The sequence below is a fragment of the Gracilinanus agilis genome, chromosome 1 (genome assembly GCF_016433145.1).
Source record: "Gracilinanus agilis isolate LMUSP501 chromosome 1, AgileGrace, whole genome shotgun sequence".
NCBI lineage: Eukaryota > Metazoa > Chordata > Mammalia > Didelphimorphia > Didelphidae > Gracilinanus > Gracilinanus agilis.
In genome coordinates this window covers 155516976-155536160 of record NC_058130.1, presented here as the reverse complement: position 1 = coordinate 155536160, position 19185 = coordinate 155516976, and the positions used below count along the sequence as shown (strand labels likewise).

At 34.8% G+C, this 19185-nt stretch overlaps 1 protein-coding gene across 1 annotated transcript in view; it reads right to left on the bottom strand.

The window, feature by feature from the left end:
* Positions 1-6531: 6531 nt before the first annotated feature.
* The window catches only part of CEP78 (centrosomal protein 78), a 31603-nt gene continuing 18949 nt past the window's right edge, over positions 6532-19185 (bottom strand). The window contains exons 12-16 of the mRNA XM_044657230.1: positions 18232-18363; positions 10921-10998; positions 9414-9580; positions 8724-8887; positions 6532-7581 (exon numbers count right to left, since the gene is read on the bottom strand). Coding sequence (XP_044513165.1) covers positions 7013-7581; positions 8724-8887; positions 9414-9580; positions 10921-10998; positions 18232-18363 — 1110 coding nt within the window. The 3' untranslated portion in view covers positions 6532-7012. The remainder of the gene's footprint in view (positions 7582-8723; positions 8888-9413; positions 9581-10920; positions 10999-18231; positions 18364-19185) is intronic.

Sequence of the window (19185 nt, the reverse complement as noted above, 5' to 3'; positions counted from 1 at the left end):
ATAAGAAAAACAACTGCTTGAACGCATGGGTCGGGGTGGACATGATTGGGGATGTAGACTCGAAACTACCACACCAATGCAACTACCAACAATTTGGAAATAGGTCTTGATCAATGACACATGATAAAACCAGTGGAAATGTGCATGGGCCATGGGTGGGGGGAGGTGCGGGGGGTGAAGGGGAAAGTCGGAGCATGAATCATGTAACCATGTTAAAAATGAATATTAATAAATGTTTAAATTAAAAAAAAGAAAAGGGGTGCCAATGATGGTAGTAGGAGTTAAGGAAAATGAGTGGCCTAAAAACAAAAAGCAATAACAAAAGCTTAGAAAATTAAAGCCATTTTAAAACACCATATATATTCCTGAGTCCTTCAATCTCCCACTGAGGACTTCCTACTTGATAGTATCTCTTTAAAGGTCTCTTTTAATGGTGCCATTCTTCCTTTTAAGAATCATCAGAAATGGGCAATTGTCATCAAGTTTGACAATTTCCAAGTGTTTCTCCTTTATGCTCTGGATATGACACGAGAAGACATCCTGGCTTCCCTGGTATGCTATTCCCACTGTATTGTGATGGTGCCTAAGAGACTTGACAGTAGCAGAGACATATGGTTGTAACTGACCAAATACTTCATGATCTCACCATAAAGCCTATTTACCTGGAAAGTATTACAAATTTAGCATAATTTTCTGTTGAATTCACCAGCATTATCCCTCATGAGCATCTGCATGCCAGGGGAAAGGGAATATAAAGACAATTGATACTAGCTACACGATCTTAGGCATATTACAGCTTTTCTGAGATTGTTTCCTCATTTCAATTTTATTTTAAAAAATTGTTTTTAACTCTTACCCTCCACCTTAGAATCAATACTGTGTATTGGTTCTAAGGAAGAAGAGTGGTAAGGGCTAGGCAATGAGGGGTAAGTGACTTGCCCAGGGTCACACAACTAGGAAGTATCTGAGGTCAGATATGAACTTAGGACCTCCCGTCTCTAGGCTGGCTATCTATCAGTCCACTGAGTCACCCAGTTGTCCCCTTGTTTCTTCATTTTGAAAAGGATGAGGTTGAAAAATGATGTTGAAACTCCCTTCTAGCTGAACTTTATGTTATGTAATTCTCTAGGCTACCCTATTTCATTCATTTTCTTCGCTGGCATACTGCAGAGCTAGCGTAGACACTGTAAGCTTACCCTAGAGCTAAGACCTTCATAACCAGGCTCAGAGTGGCACTTAATAGATGTTTACTGATTGATTGATAACTTCAGAGTAGCCATAGAACCAGTATGGGTCTAATTTTAAAACATATCCAAAATATGACCCTGTAGACTTTCCTTTTTTAAAGAAAATTCTTACCTTCTTAGTATCAATTCTAAGGCAGAAAAGTGGCAATGGATAGGCAACTGAGGTTAATTGACTTGCCCAGGGATACCCAGCTAGGAAGTGTCTATGAACATCTTTGAACCCAGGACCTTCCATCTCCAAGCATGGTTCTCAATCCACTGAGCCACCTGGCTGCATCCCATCTGGCCCTTGCTTGAAGACCACATGGGAGGAGGAAACCACGACTCATTTGACTTTGGGTCATCTTTGTTAAGAAACTTTTCAAATATTCAAATATATCTGTACACAGTTAACAAATGTTTCCTCTCCACTTAAGTCTCTCTTTTTCAGGCTAAATATTTCTATTTCTTTCAAAAAATCTTAAGGAATGAGCTCCAGTCCTTCTCCAACTCTGGTCTCACTTCAGTTGATCAATCTCCTTTTTAAAAACATGGTACCCCATACAGGAGTGCAACAGGACCATTAGCATTCCAGCCTTGGAGACAAAGTATTCTCTATTACAGAATATATAAACGATCTCTTCTACTTTTGAATCATTTTCAAATTTGATAAACATGCCCTCTATTTTTTTATCCAAGACTTAAAAAAAATCACACAGCACTAGAACAATACCTGGACAGTCCACAAGAAATTTCTCTGTACTAAAATATCGAATACCAGATGTACATTGAGACAGAAGTGCTTCTGTATTAAGATCCAGCAAATGAGTAAAAAAATCATAGTTGATATAACATCATGTAAATCGTGAGTGATAAAAAATGTTATAGCTCTCTGCTAACTTCTCAGTGGGATGGGACTTTTAAATTATTTTGCTGTAAGCTCAAATTTATAAACTGTAAAGGATAGCTTTGTTTTAGATAATACCATATGGGTAAGGCTTTTTGCTAAAGTGGACTATTATATATGGATACAAGACAAATATCTGATTTTCACAGCTTATGCCCAGGGCATGTGTTGGATGACTGAAAGTCAAAAGAATACTACAGTCTCTGGAGAATTTAAAATTAGTATTGGTCAGCAGGCAACGGAGAGGCTTAAGAAAGTGGAGCACATTTCAAAGAATTATTGAAGATTAGCACAGAAGAAATACATGATCGAAAAACAAGGGACAATTCATGTGGCAGTGACAAGGGAGAATGAATGAAGAAGCCATGTACTTTACAGATATCATTGTGATGTAAAGAGAAAGTAAGGAAGAACCCTAGCAAAGAACTTAAAAGACATGGGCGAAGGGGAACCTCATAGCACAGGATATAGAACACCAGAAGAGAACCTGGATTTAAATCTGGCCTCATACTTCCCAGTTGCACGACCCTGAGCAAGTCACAACCCCAATTGCCTAGCCTTTGCCACTCTTCTGTCTTAAAATCGATGCCAAGACACAAAGCAAGGGTTATTTAAAAAAAAGAAAAAAGAAAGACATGGGCAAGAGTTACAAAGGATGGCAAGCATGAAGAAATTATTACCTTAGAAATGATCTATTTCCAACCTCCTCTTTTTATAGCTGAGGATACTAAAGCCTAGAAATGTGACTGTTCGATGCAATAAAGTTAGTAGCAGAGTGAAAATTATGCTTTCTTGAAATATTTACAGAAAATTACATAAACCAAAAACCTAATTATTTTTCAACTATGACTTATTCCCTTTTTTCTGCTTTCATGCTCTTCTGACATTGGGCCAGTGATCTGTGCTTCTTTTTTGCTATGATTAACATTAATCAGGCTCTACAGTTGATGGTTAAGAAATATTAACATTTAAGAATATTTTTTCTCCACAAAAATCTTCCTATGGTAACCTGGAGTACTCAAAGGCCATACATATTGGCACAAAATTTCTGACAGATCCTACCACACTGTAAAAGTTTTCAAGCATTACTAATGATCGACTGTATGCTTAATGTTTTAAGTACCAGTCAGTCTCATTAAGTTTAGAGTAGCTCATGACTAGGTTGGTTGCACGCTGATGAATGCTTTTAGCCACTCCAACTTGTAAAAGACTCTCCAATAAATCAAAAAAGTTATGATTTATCTGTGAAAGATGTACCAATAACAAGTAGGGGTTAAGGTGGGGAGAAACATATATATATACACATGTATATATACACACATATACACATATATAAAATTCAAGTATATATATATATATATATATAATTTTATATATGTGTATATGTATATATATATATATATTTTAACCCTTAACTTCGGTGTATTGTCTCATAGGTGGAAGATTGGTAAGGGTGGGCAATGGGGGTCAAGTGACTTGCCCAGGGTCACACAGCTAGGAAGTGGCTGAGGCCGGGTTTGAGCCTAGGACCTCCCATCTCTAGGCCTGACTCTCACTCCACTGAGCTACCCAGCTGCCCCCTCAAGTATATTTTTATTTTTATTTGGTTATAGAGAAGGGAAATTACTCATTTTACTCCAGCAAAGAACTTATTTAAAAGGTTTCAGAAGCACTGAAAGTAAGATTACTGGCAATGGGTTACAGATTTAAAATTCTGAAGTGGGAGAAATATATCATTTTTCATTTGTTTTTCTAACAGCACAATCTCCTCTCCATTTAAGAATGTTAATGATAACTTAGGAACATTAAACAATGCAACTTATACTTGAAAGGATTTAGAAAATTAACTATTTTATATGATAACCTGATGTTAAAACTGCTGCTTTCCTCAATTCAAAAAACTAAGATTTATAAACTGGCATTAAGAAAATGGAGATTAAGATCAACCTTTCCATCCACATCATGTAATTTTGAAAGCAGCCAAGAATACTGTGCATCTTAAGTAGTAAACTTTAGCAAAAACATTGAATTCTTTTACCCATGGCCAAAAGACGTTTTAATTACAGGACATTTTACTTTGAAGACTGAAGTAGATCATGTCATTAAGCTGAGCAAAAATTGGGTTTTATTACAAAAAAAAAACTAGGTGGAAATGCCACTTATAACAAATTTTTAAAAATATATCAACAGGAGGCTAAATATGCACAAATAATAAATCCTTGTGCTAGGTACTGTGAAGCCATGCTATCTGACTCAGAAACAAAAAGATGCCAGTCAGCTGAATACTGACTTAGAAAAAGACAAATTGACATTATCGATATTGTACTGTATTTCTGTTAGGAATTTTTCAATTACATCCTAGTCTAGTTCTGTAGCAAGCTTGACACCTAGAACATTGTACCTATCTACAAGGACTATATTACTTTCCTAAATGGTATCTCTGTTCTCAATTATTTTCTCATTCCCTGAAACCATTTGACACATTATCTCAAGAACCATCTTCCCAAAAGATCATTTTAATGTTATTCCCATTTAAAATCCTTCATTGATACCTATTAACTACAAAATAAAGTCCTCTGCACGGTTCCCAAACTAACTTCACAATATATGTAGCCAAATGGGACTAATACTATTCTGATCTCTTTAGACTGAGTTCAACTAGTTCTAGAGGCAGCATGGTGGAATGAAAAAATAAGCTAAGATAAAAAAAAAGATGAAAACTAGGAAAATGAGATTAAGTGTGTGACCATGGACGAAGTGCTTAATCTCTTGTTTCAGAGAAGATGCCAAACTGTGGCAGTAGTTATCTCACCTGGAAATCACCTACAACAAGTCAGAAATCTTGGACACATTCTTTTATCTAGTAGTTCTGGCTGCTAATAACTTTCTTGATACATAATATGTTCATAGGAATAGGACCTCTTCAGTCTGCTTTGGCAGCTGAATGCAAATGTCAGTTTAGTAAAATATTGAATCCAACACGTTAGTCTGGTGATTTAATTGCATAAATGCACCTGAAACTTATCAATACTTTGAACTGTTCTATAAACAAAACTGCCTAAAGTTTAAGATCAGTAGTGAGAACATTTGTTACCATCTCAAGAACACTGAGAAAAATGCTGTACCAATACCTCAACAGAATATAAATTATGCTGACAAATATTCATTGTAACTTCAGTTAAAATTTAGAGAAAGAGAAATTTAAAATAACTGTAGACAACATAAAATACTTGGGAATTTACCTGCCAAGACAAACCTAGAAATTACATGAAAACAATTACAGAACATTTTTCACACAAATGAAAGTCAGAGCTAAACAACTGGAAAAATATTGTCTATGAGTAGGCTGAGCCAATTAAATAAAAATGATATTTTGACCTAAATTACTCATTACTACCAAAAATTATTTTATAGGGCTAGAAAAAACAATAAAAATACACTTGTAAGAACAAAAGGTCAAGACTATCAAGGGAATCTATAAAAAAAATGTGAAAGTGGCTATATTGTACCACATCCAAAACTGGACTACAAAGCAATAATCATTAAACAATCTAATACTGACTAAGTGGAGGATCAGTTGAATAGATTAGGTATACAATACACAGTAGTAAAATGACTATACTAGTGTTTGACAAACCCCTAAATCCAAGGGGTGAGAATTTTTATAGCAAGTTTTTTCTGAGAAAGTCTCATTTCCCTAGAGACCCGAGTCAAATTTATAAGAATATAAGCCATTACCCAAATAATAAACGGTCAAAGGTTATGAACAGGTAGTTCTCAGAAAAAGAAATGTATCTATAGTCATATGAAAAAATGTTCTAAATCACCACTAACGAGATGAAAATTAAAACAATTCTGATATACGACTTCATTCCTATAAGATTGGTTAATGTGACAGAAAAGGAAAATCAAATGGTGATGGGGATGTAGGAAAATTGGGACACTGAAGCACTGTTGGTAGAGTTGTGAATTAATTCAATCTTTCTGAACAGCAATTTGGTACTATACGCAAAAGCATATAAAAATGTGCATAGTATCTTTTGACCCAACAACTCCACTACTAGGTCTGTATCCCAAAGAAATCTTAAAAAAAAGGAAAAGGTCTTATATGTACAAAAATATTTATAGCAGCTCTTTTTGTGGTGGCAAAGAATTGGAAAGTAAGCAGATGCCCATCAACTGGAGAATAATTGAACAATTTTGTGGTATATGATGGTGATGAAATACTATTGTGCTGTAAGAAATGAAAGGAATGATGGTTTCAGAAAAACCTGGGAAGACTTACATGAACTGAGGCAAAGTAAAGTGAGCAGAACCAGAACATTATACACAGTAATAATAATATTGTACCATGATCAACTGTGAATGACTTAGCTATTTTCTACAATACAAAGATCTAAAATAATTGTGAAGGACCCATGATGAAAATAGGAGTCTAAATGCGGATTGAAGCATATTTTTTTTTAATTTTATTTTTCTGGGATTTTGGGGGGATTTATATTTCTTTCACGATATGACTAATATGGAAAATTTTTTCATGACTGAACCTCCTTTTCAGAGGAGACTGGGGAGGGAGAGAGAATTTGGAACTAAAAATTTTTTTAAAATGAATGTCAAAAATTTTATTTATAATTGGAAATAAATGTACTTTAAAAAGAAAAACTGGTCCATGAAAGCTGAGGAAAACAAGATCCGTTAGGGATTTGAGTATTTGTAATAAAACTGTTCAAATGTTCATACTATGAGGAAGATATATACACCAAACATTTCATCATTATAAAGAGGTATAGTAAAGTTTCTCAAATGGTTTCCAGGTCCATGCTTCCAAGTTTATTGAAATTCTTAAGGCAAGACATAATTTCAAATATCTAGACCTGAGTCATGTGCTTGATAGAGAATGGATACTTTCTGGAATTTCAGGATCAGATACTACTGTTTCACTGTTAGAACGTTCTAATGTTTTGTGTTTACTTTTATCTGCCTTGGATATTACTGTCACTTCTCTAGTCTCTTTCCTAGAAAGGCTGTATTTTTTTGAAGATGGATGTTTTAATTTTTCAGGATCTGAAGGAGTATGCTCCCTGTGTCCTCTGCTTTTCTGGCTTACTGGAGTCTCAGGGAAGGAATTAGAAGAACTTTCAGATCGTTTCTTGGAAGAGTGTTTTGAGATATGTTCACTCATTCTGGGACTTTTCTCTGAGGAAGTTCTACTACTTCTGAAAGTCTCCTCTTCTTTTCTTTGATCTTGAGCTTCAATAATCACATTTTCCAAAAATGATAATAATGGTGAGGAGACAAATTCTTTAGGAAGAACTGAATGATCATCAGTGCCCTTGATTTCCTGAACTTCTTTGGAAGAAGGTAAGGCCTTCTGAGTAGAAACTGGAAACTGGAGTGTGTCAAGAGGCAAAGAACCTCTAAAATCTCCACTAACTTTCTGAAATTGAAAAAAATAATTTAAATTAGTCAAAACTACTTCATTAATAGCAATAGCACAAAATTTCTACTAGCTACTGTGATTTTATTAACAAACATAAAGGGTATTTAAATTCAACTGTTGATTACCTACAAAGTCCTGGGGGGCTGTTTCTCCTTGTTCCTAAGAAACTTCAACAATTATTCAGCTATATCTAAGGCCATTTTCTACTGCCTACCACAGTCTCAAGGATGTGGAAGGTACATCAAGGAATGTCAAAACTTACAAATTATAAGGTTCCAAAGAGGTTGTGCTTCAAGATGGGACCCTCAAAAGGGAAAGAGGAGAAAGTAGGAAGCCAGTTGAAGGGAAGTCCCTGCAAGTCACCTCCATGTAGGTAGCTATATTTATATTTGGAATACACCTAAGTCAGTGAGTGCTCATTTTAAAAATTGCCTAGATCCTCTTATTAATCTGGATAACTAAAAACTGACTTTCAATCTTTCTCCCCTAGATATACATATCTACACAGGTTCCTCATCTGTAAAATGGCAAACTACTTCATTATCTTTTCCAATAAAACCCAAAAGGGGGTCATGAAAGATCAGATGACTGAAAATGAATGAATAACAATAAAATGTAACTTTGGGGAAGTTATAACCTTTCTTGGATTTCTATTTCAGAATAGATTATCTCTAACTTCCACTTCCAGTGTGAACTTCATTTTACCCATTTATAAAATGAGAATAATAATTCTATTACTTATACTTTATTAAACTGTGAGAAATAAGCAAAATAACATAAAAGTAGATTGTAAATATTCAGGCCTGGCACTCCATTCTACCTACATGTTACCTAGCTGTACAATTATTATTTAATGCATATGAAATAGAAATAACAAAATTAAAAATGGACAATAATATAATCTTACATTATTAATGTAATAGTATTATTTCACTACTTACAATGCACTAAAATAAACAAACATTAAAACAAAAGCATTTGCAAGGTTAAATCATAAACCTACTGTTATTAAACAGATCTTTCTAGCAATGTTCTAAAGGATGAAATCAAGATTATTATATAAATGTGAATGACACCAGAAAGAAATGGAGAGAAAAGGTCTAGTTTGAAGGTGGTGTGCCTGCTCCTAATATAGCTTGACTTACTTGGATACTCTGCATTGGTCCTTGGGTGTTCTGATTAGACTCTGGCCTTTCTTCAAGTTCCTTTTTTTCTTCTATAAATAAAGCATTAATTGTAGAGTTCATCTGGGGATGATCTAAGAAATTAAAATCTGACTGATTTATACCAGCTACTGTAGCAAGCTGCCCAAGCCTAGAAGAGAGATTAGATGAGGAGAAGAATTAATAGGTTATTACAAATGCATATCTATGGCTCAGATCAGAGCAAAAGAAATGGACTAAAATGGAATCTCATATTTAGGCCTCAAAATAGGACCCTTTTTCTATCTTATTCACTATAAGTTATCTTATTTGTACTTTCAGAATGTTGTCCAAATTTTGAGAACAATCTCTTAAAAATCTATTGTTGAATAGATATCACTTTAATTCTTTACCAACATTAATACACTATACCATATCTCATACCTGCTAGTTACTGCTTTCACAGGTTAATTCACGCATGATTGTGCTTTCTACCTTTAGAAATAGAAACTCACCATTTTTCATTCATTTTTTAGTGTAATGCAATATGACTTTTAATTTGTTTGGTCTAATACACATGAGTGGAGAAACCAGCTTATTATAACTGCAATTAATTGACTGTTGAATCTTTCTTAGATAGGTGATGAAAATTCCTAAAACTAAAGTTAAACTAAGGGAAGAAAGAGCAGAAAACCTACCCAGCATCTTTAAGGAGATCCAAAAAAGCATGGAACTTTTGGAAAGATGACTCAATACTGCCCAAAACACCATCATCTTCCAAAATCATGGTTGCTAGTGACTGTGCATGAAGAGCCTCAGAGAGAGAGAAATTTATATTTCGCAACTGGGAATTCTCAAGTTCCAGCTAGAAGAGAATATAATTGTCATTCACTGTAAACAAGAAACAAAGTTTAAATGAAATAAAGAATAAGAAATGAAATAAGGAATGAAAAACTAGTTGTATTCCATTAAGTTTCATTGTCAAAACAGAAAATCATTCCCCATAATCTTGGGGTAATAGCATTAAAACTCATATTTATTTTTTATTTCTCAAAATAGTATGAGATCTCCTAGGAAAACTACTTCTAACCAACAAATATAAGAAACTGCCTTGCAACTTAGGTCATTTTAGAGAGCTGCCTGGATAAGCAGAAGCTGTGGGTCAGGAAGTCAGTTTATGTCAAGAAGTGGTATTTGAATCCACATCTTCCTGATTCTGAGGCCAGCTTTTCCATCCACCATCGCATGCGGCCTCTTCTAAGTGATTACATAACCAACTTATGATTTCATAATCCTAAATGATTACATAACAAAAAAAGCCTCCCAATAACTGATTTAATTCATATTAGATTTCCAAAAAGTGCTTACTTTTCCTTGTTAGAAAAATGACAAACATTCTCTCAATTAGGAAATGAAATTAAAAGTTTTACTTGGAGAAAATATACAGAAGTTCAAACTAAAAAAATTGTGGGAATACTGTGTTTTCATTTGTTTCTTAGATCTCCTTATAAGTAATTGTGAGATAAATTACTAAAGCTGATTTCTGTTGCTTGTTGAATTTAATGCCAACTTTTTAGCTCCACGTTCAAGGCTCTCACCGAGCCAGCCAATCCTGCCACCAATCATACCACATTGCCTCCACCTCCCCCATGTTCTTCTATCAAGTTGCTGTGCTCATTCTTTCATCTATGCCCTTGCTGATGTTACCCTTTCTGCCTTGCCTCTGCAGGGACTTTATAAATTGCATCTGCTGAATCAATGCCCTTCAATCATTTCCCACAAGGCTCAGATTCACCTTCAAAAAAGCCTTTACTAACTCTGAGGAACCTGAGCCACTCTATTGCTTTATGTTTCTGTTAGCATTTACATACCTTGGTTTTAATTCTCTTAATTGGCTTCACATCTTCCTATGCATATTATAAGAATCCAAAGCTTGCTTGGTTCTTAAATTTCTTTTGTACCCTCTGTTTTTCCACATGCTACTATACACTAAGTTGGTGCTTAAAGAATAAACAAAGCTAAATAAAACCCAGAAATAACGTATTTTTATCCTTACAGACTAATCAACAGACTATATACATGAATTCAACATTAACGTTAACAAAGCAACCAATTTTCAAATGTACTAACTTAAATTTCATTCTAAAGCCTAAATATCTAAGCTCAAATGTGAACCACAAAAGCGCAAATTCATGTTAATTTTACCTCAGTTACTCGTTTGTCAGCCTTGACTCTCATAATCCTTTCTGCTTTTAATTGCTTTATGCACTCTTCCAATTTCTCCTGTGGAAAACCAGCAGAATGATTATTATACTTTGTTGTTTGTTCAGTTGTTTCACTGTGTTGGACTCTTTGTGACCCCATTTGGGGTTTTCTTGGCAAAGATATTGGTAGTGGTTTGCCGTTTCCTCCTCCAGCTCATTTTATTGATGAAGAAAGTAGGATTAAGTGACTTGCCCAGAGTTACACAGGTAGTAAGTATCAGAGGCAGAATTTGAACTTAGGTCTTCCTGACTCTCACCACCCAGGTACCTTTATTATACTTTACAAAGAACTAAAAAAGGAGGATGGTCTAGTCACAGACTCTTTGGGCTTCATTTTCTTTATTCATAAAGTGAGAGGGTTTAACTTCAGGGCTTCAATCAGCTCTAAAAACTAAATTTCAAAGTCGAAAGATATCTTACAGATCATCTAATACAATCTTCTAATTTTACAAAGTCATGTTCAGAGAAATTAAGTTTTTTAAGCAGATTACACATTTAAGTAGTGGCAAATTTGATACCTCTGTCATACATTAAGTCACTTCCAAGTGATAGTAAATTCTCATTTGTACCTTTTCTGTTTGAAGAATAAAAGTGAGAAATTCAAGATTTTTAGAAAGCACCATCCATCTTATGGAGACTGAATTATACTCAGTATACTTATACTAAGAGAGTGATAGGGTACTTCTGGAATTGGCTCAACAAGAATGAGTCAGCTAGTGGCATTATGCATAGATCTCTGGGCTTACTGAGTCAAGAAGACCAAAGTTCAAATCCAGCCTCAGATATTTACTAGCTGGATGACTCTGGGCAAGTCACCCTGTTTCTTAACTGTAAAAATGGAAATAATAACTGTACCTACCTCGAAGTGAAATAATAAAGAGAAAAGGGGGCAGAATAGAACCCTTAGGGACACCTATGGTTAGAGGGCATATTCTGGAGGAGGATCCAGCTATAAGTAAGGAGAAAGGGAAGGGGTGATATGATAGGTAAGAGGAAAACTAAGAGAAAATGATATCCTGAAAACCTAGAGAAAAGGGAGTATCAAACAGTGTCAAAGGCTGGAGAGAGGTCAAGGAGAATGATGACTGAGAAAAGGGCACTGGATTTGGCAACTAAAAGATCACTGGTAACTTCTAGAGAGAGTAGTTTCAGTGGAATGATAAAGTCAGAAGCCAGATTATATGAAGAAAGTGAGAGGAGAGAAAGTGGAGAAACATCTATTACAGACCACCTTTTTGAGTTTAGCTCTAAAGGGCAGAAGAGATATAAGACCATAGTTGGTAAGGATAGAAGGATCAAGTGATTTTTTTTTTTCAGGATGGGGAGACATGGACGTGTTTATAGGCAGTAAATGAGCCAGTAAGAAAAAAAGAGATTAAAAATAAGTGAGAGTGAGGATGACAGAGAGAGCAATCTGTTGGAAGAAAAGGAATGACATGGAATCACTTAAACAAGAAGAGAGGTTCTTAGCCTTAGAAAGAAGGGGTGAAGGAGGAGAGAATGGTATAAGGTAACTGAATGACAGGAAATAAGGAAGAGAGGAGAAAAGGGAGTTTAAGATCATAGGAATAATAAGGAGTGCTGTTTTGGTGAGAGAAATTCAATTATACTTTGCAATCATTTTCAAAGTTCTTTTAATTCTTTTAAAATTTCTTAACTACTTTAAATGTTCAAGACTGGTCATTTATTTTTAAATTCCCTGCAGGAGATGGATTGGATAGGATCATGTGTATGGAGAGATTTGCCTTCGCAAGAAGAAGGGCTACATCCTCATGTGAAATGGGAGTGGAGGAGGAGATAGTTGCAGAAATCTTACGTGTGATGTGAAATGAAGAACACAGGACAAGAGAGAGTTCTGAAAATGGACTTGATTTTTTTTAATGAAATATGAGGCAATTTTCAGTTGAATGGGTAAGGAATTGTTGAATTTAAGATGATTATAGGACACTCAGTTCTGATGTCCAATAGGGAGTTGAAGATAAACTGGAAGAGAGGTTAGGACAAGATAAAAAAGATCTATTCTTCAAATTACAAATTACTCTTCAAACACATGAAGATGACTATCACATCTCCCTTAATTCTTCTCTAGATTAAATAGAACCAACTCTTTCAACTGATCTCTGAATGACATGTTTTTCATTCTTGCCACCTGTTTCTGAAGCATCACAGCTTGTCAATGTTCTTCCTAAAATGTGAGGGCTACACATGAATACAATACTCCAGATGTGGTCTACCTACAAGGCACAAGGGTTATACCTAAACTCATCTTGTAAACTATGGCACTATTAATGCAGCCTAAGACTGTGTTTAACATTTTGGCTGCCATCTTAAATTATCAACTCACGTTGAACTTATTGTCAACTCATCTCTGAAGACCTTTTCATATTAAGGATTAACTAGCCACATTTCTCCCATCCTATACTTGGAGAATCAGACTTTATTCATTTCAGGAACAGGGAAAAATGATACTAAGAAATGATAGGTGTAGTACAGAGAGATTCCAAACCCCTAACTGATTATAGAACTCAGCCAAAGCTCGAAAAAAACTATCATGACCCCCTCTCTCTGCACTACATAGGTAAGAATAGTTTCTATCTGTTGGCAAAAGAACCTCCCATCTTTAAGTTCTACCCCAGCCACAATCCTCTAGGATAGTGATGGGCAAACTTTTTAAAGAGGGGGCCAAAGGAAAGGAAATGCTCATCTGTCAGTCTGTTTCTAAGGCAACTCTTTCAAAGTTTCATTGTATTGTATCCCACTCATTATAGTCCTCAGATTAGGAATAATGTTACTGGGCCAGATAGAACATTTCAGGGGGCCGCATCTGGACCATCACTGCTCTAGGACTTTGACAAGCTGGAGAAATTTCATTATCCTGCAAGATCACTTCCTCTGGAACTCATCCCTCCACAGAAGCCCTAACCCCCTGGCATCTTCCCTCTGACTAGATGTCTCCTTCCAGAACCTCCATTTAAGGAGGGCAACTCAGGAACCAACTCTTCACTTCTCAATGAACAGCACTCCTTAAGCCCCCTACATCAGATCCCTTCCCTCGCCTTTCAGTTTCTTTTTGTGTGTTGTCTTTCCCCATTAAATTGTTAGATCCTTGAGGGCAGGGGCTGCCTTTTTCATTTTTGTGTTCCAGACCTTAGAACATTTAATAAATGTTTACTGACTGACTAAGTTGGCTAGTGCACAAAGTATATAAATTGGTCTGAAGTAACAGAATAAAGTAGTTAAATACAAGACAGGTAGAGAGGGAGGGCACTAGCAGTAGAAAGGGGAGTCAGGTAATCTTTATGTAGGAGAGGGATTCTATGAAGTTGAGCTAAGAAGGGAGCTTATCTCAGGCACAGGGAACTGCTGGTGTAGGGAGAGAGGGAGTCATGAGTGAGTGAGGAACAGAATGGTCAATCTGGCTAAGTCATAGAAGAGAATTGGCTCATTTCTCCTTTTAATTCTCAGTGGATCTATACTGCCAGAATTTCATTCTTTGAAGCACCTCATCCTTTTTTGAGCTGATTTTCTCTGTAGGATAAGTCACAAAATCCTTTTTTCCCCCTCTTTACTTACCTATTATCCCCAATTCTAGAACATGTCAGACTACCATCAGAATTCTTTTCTTTATCGCCCATGCTATTTTAAAGACTGCTACATAAAAAAGGGTTTGGATTTATTCTGCTTGACCATAAAGGAGAGAACTAAAAGTAATGGGAACGAGTTGCAAAGAAGTAAATTTAGACTTGATGTTTAAAAAACAAAAATAAAACACAACATCCTAGCCATTTAGAATTATTCAAAAGTGCAACTGCCAGCTCCTAGAAATACCAGAGTTCCAGTTCCCTGAAGATTTCAAGAGAACAATGGATGACCACTTGTTGGAGATTTAGTAAAAAGGATTTTTGTTGAAGTACAGGTTATACTTAAGATAGTTTTTCAAGATCCCTTCCAACTCTGAGATTCTTTGATTGTGACTAGTAAAGTATGTGCTTTGTAATTTCTTTTTCTCAGAATGACAAATGTGTGTGGACTTATTTGCATTATTTCACCTTTGAGACTAACAAGACACTTGGGGGGAGGTGAGGAAAGAGGTCAAGAAGGAGAGAGGGTAAAGGTACAGACTGTGTTTTCAGGCCCACAATTACTGAACTGATAACCCTGCCATTATTAGCAAAGCACATGGGTCAAGAGATCCTAACCTAATCCTGTAAAATAATAAAAGAAGCACTGCTAAATTTTGACCCTTGAAGAGAGTGAACTACCTCTAACTTAGAAAACTATTACATACTATTAAGTGCAGTTTATCTGCCCTAGATAACTCAGTTACCCAAGGACTGCAAAATCTTATCTGATATTATTCAAAGACCTTTTCTATACAACAATAAACATATGGATGAAAAGCAGAAAAATCTAGTTAATTCTACATCTGTTTTTCTACAGAATGCCAAAATCTGGACACTCAGCATGCATTATCAGACTCAAAAAGTATTTGTCTATTAAATATTGTAAAGATACTCTAACTATAACTTTCTATAGGATTCTGAAAACTATAATAGCTTTTATTTTAACAATTTTGTTGCTTTGAAAAATACCTCAAATACAACAGATTTTCTAACATGGAGTATTTATTTACTATTAAAAGAAAGAAAAATGCATTTTTTCAATTCACTGTGGAAGTCAGAAGGATTAAATTTACCAACAAAACTGGGAAGACAGGTAACACTTTCTACAATTCTGGAATACAGCTATAGACTTGAAAGAGGGTGAAATAGCCCTATTGGTGTTGTCTTTAATAGTTATAATTTTGTCTAATACTTCAGAAATCTATTTCAGTGTTTGTGTTTTATCATATTTTATTCAGGAAGCAAAACTTACATGTCCTTGCAACTTTAAGAAAATGACTGATTTTATTCAAAGTAGGGGACCAAAGAACTTTTGGCTTTATGGAAACTTTCTTCTTATAGTAAAGGTTTAAACTCAATTTCTGATGCTATAAGCCTCAAGAATAAATTTGTGAAGAAAGTTCCAGAGTCTTTAAAATTAAAAATTTACAATATTTTCTATTATTCCTTAAGTTAATTTTATAAATGTTTGGTCATATTAATTATAATTCTTTTATCTTAGAGTAAGTTAAGATGTTAGCTTGGTGACAATTATAGAAAGTATAATGTAGTCCATCTCATTTACCATAAAAGAGCTTAGTAACTTAAAAACAGGGACAACATTGAGCAAATTGTAGGACATCTACATGGACAACTTTTATACAAACTATTTCCAGTACAGATAAACCTAATTTTACCTAAAACACATAGTAGTAGTGCTTAAAATGTAAATCCATATTTTACAAATCAAATATTTTCCATCAAATCTCAGATATCTTTTATAATATTTTCTTATTAAGAGTCAGTAACAGTGGCTCATACTACTTTAGCTTAAAAATTTCCCACTCTATCAACTCAAGTTATTTATCTATGAAACATATAACTACCACCCTACTAGATTTTTATTTTTATTTTTTAAATCCCTTACCTTCCTTCTTGGAGTCAATACTGTGTATTGGCTTCAAGGCAGAAGAGCGGTAAGGGCTAGGCAAATGGGGGTTAAGTGACTTGCCCAGGGTCACACAGCTGGGAAGTATCTGAGGCCAGATTTGAACCTAGGACCTCTTGTCTCTAGGTCTGGCTCTCAATCCACTGAGCTACCCAGCTGCCCCCACCAACTAGATTTTTAAAGTGAATTCTTTTGTAAAATAAAAAGTCCATATGAAACATATAATCTTGATCTCTGTTATCTGTTGGCTAAATATAAGTGCCTATACATTATGTATTAAGGGAGGCACACTATATATTATCTGCTTCTTCAGTCAACATTGAAAGAAATCAGGAAAATAAGTCCAGGAAAATCTATCTTTCACTCTCAGTTACAGAAAGTTCTTAAATCTAGACAGTCTTATAAACTAAACAGAATAATACTAAAATGAAGTCTTCAATACTTTCCTTTTTTCACTTAAATATTACATCTAATACAAACAATTTAGAAATTTGTAACCAAAAAAATCTATAATGGTTTAGAGATTGGTTTTCAAATTATATCTCATAAAATCTTAGGAAATGATGCACTCTTTTAGCAGAAATTATATTTTTGTTAATTTGAGCATACCCATTAGACATCTAAAATAAACTTTAATCTATTTAAATTTTTCATTCAGTACAAATTTTAGAGGTAATGAGATCCTGAGATCTTGATCCTACTTGCCTATTGGGTAAAACAAAGTACTTCATTTTATTTTCCCTACCATTTCTTTTATTTTACTACATTATCTTTTTAATTCTGGACTCAACTTGTCCATTTGTAGTAGCCGTAAAAGATCCATACACATAGATCAATGGAGAAACTCTATTGGCTAATCATTCAATTGCATATCATAGTTGGAGAATAGGGTTTCATCCTCTATTGGGCCAAATCTTCAAGGGACTATAGATCATCTAGGAAACATTATTAGGAAATACTGGCAGCTGGGCATCTCACCTTCTAAAGGGAATCCCATTAACTTGAACTCCACTATCTCTTGCTTTTGCTTGACATAAATGACCAGATCATTGCCAAACAAGGTTATCTCTGCTACAGCTTTTAAGTAACCTTATAAAATTCTGATATATGTAAGGGAGGTATTTTAAAGAACAGTTATTCAGGTCATAGTTTCACAGGAACCTCAAGGGCCATCTTAACCAACTTTCTTGTTTTACAAATATTTACAAATGAGGAAACTGAGACTTAAAGTTAGGTAGGTTAAGTGACTTGCCCTGGATTGTGTTTTGCTTTACTGAATCAATTTCTTTTTTTGTAAATAAGAACAGCAGGATCTTGGATTCTTTACATTGTTCAGTTAAGTGTGTGATGATAGATATAGTCTCCTGTGAAATCACTTTGCAAAAACCAAACTTTATTGCCAAGTTTCCAATTCAAAAACTCATTACTCCTCATAGAAATAATCCCCCTCCCCTTTTATTTCTATGAGGAGTATGTATATATATATATATATATATATATATATATATTATGCTTAAGCTTACAGTGGGCAGATAGCTAGATGATCAAATTAATTTTCAGAGAAGATCTTAACTTTACTATAAAAGTATGGGGACTCTAAAAGTCCTTATGAAGGAAGACAGCACGGTATGGTAGATATTATAAAATAAAAGCTACAAAGTAGAATAAACCTATCCAGACTTTCAAGATGATAGCCTCATACCTGTATTTCATTTATTTTGTATGGTGTTAAAGCATTTTTTTCAGGAAGTGGTTTTAAAACAGTATCTTCTGCTTCTTCTTCTTCTGAGCATGATGGGGTCTCCACAGTTACTTTCACAGGAAAATCCAATTGCTTAAAGAAAATGATAAGAAATTGTTTAAGTAAGGTTAAAATGATCAAGGACTAAAGCACATTCAGAACATTTCCAAATGAAGTAAAACATCCTTATCTGACAGTTTCATTATCTAACACTTCTCTGTACATATTTTTGGGCAATATGAAAAGTGGATGAATGTGCAAATCCATCTGCAAGAATTTTTTTTCCATTCCATCTTAGAGATACAAGATACATCCAATAATAACAATCCTGAATGTAATGATAGGAGCCTAATATACTTTTTCTTGCTGGTTACACTGTGGCTAATTCAACATTCTGGATTATATTTTTCTTTTAACTTCACAAATAAGCAAAAGTTAGGTTCACAGTCATAGATTAAAGCAGAAAGAATTTCATTATTGGGAAATTCTAAGACCCTGAGGTTAATTGGCCAAGTTAGGTCCTAGCTTTTAATCAACAGAAAGCTCCTAAAAGATAGTTAATTTAAGTCACAAAACAGTGGATAGATGGCATTGATTATTGTGTGGATGGAGAAATACTATGAGTGCCATAGAGTTTTCTCCATTCTATTTCTTTCAAGGTACATTAGAAAGAAGATTATTCCACAAAAATGCTAAGACCATAACCAAGGGGCAGGTAAGTGGTTCAGTGGACAGAGAAACTGGGCTAGAGATATGAGGTCATGGGTTCAAATCTTAACTACAACTGACTAGGCCTTACTGCTATACTTACTATCAATTCTAAGACAGAAAGTAAGGGTTTAAAAAAAAAAAAAAAAAAAAAGGATAAAAGGATTATCTAGCACAGTGTGTCCCAAAGTGGGCGCTACCGCCCCC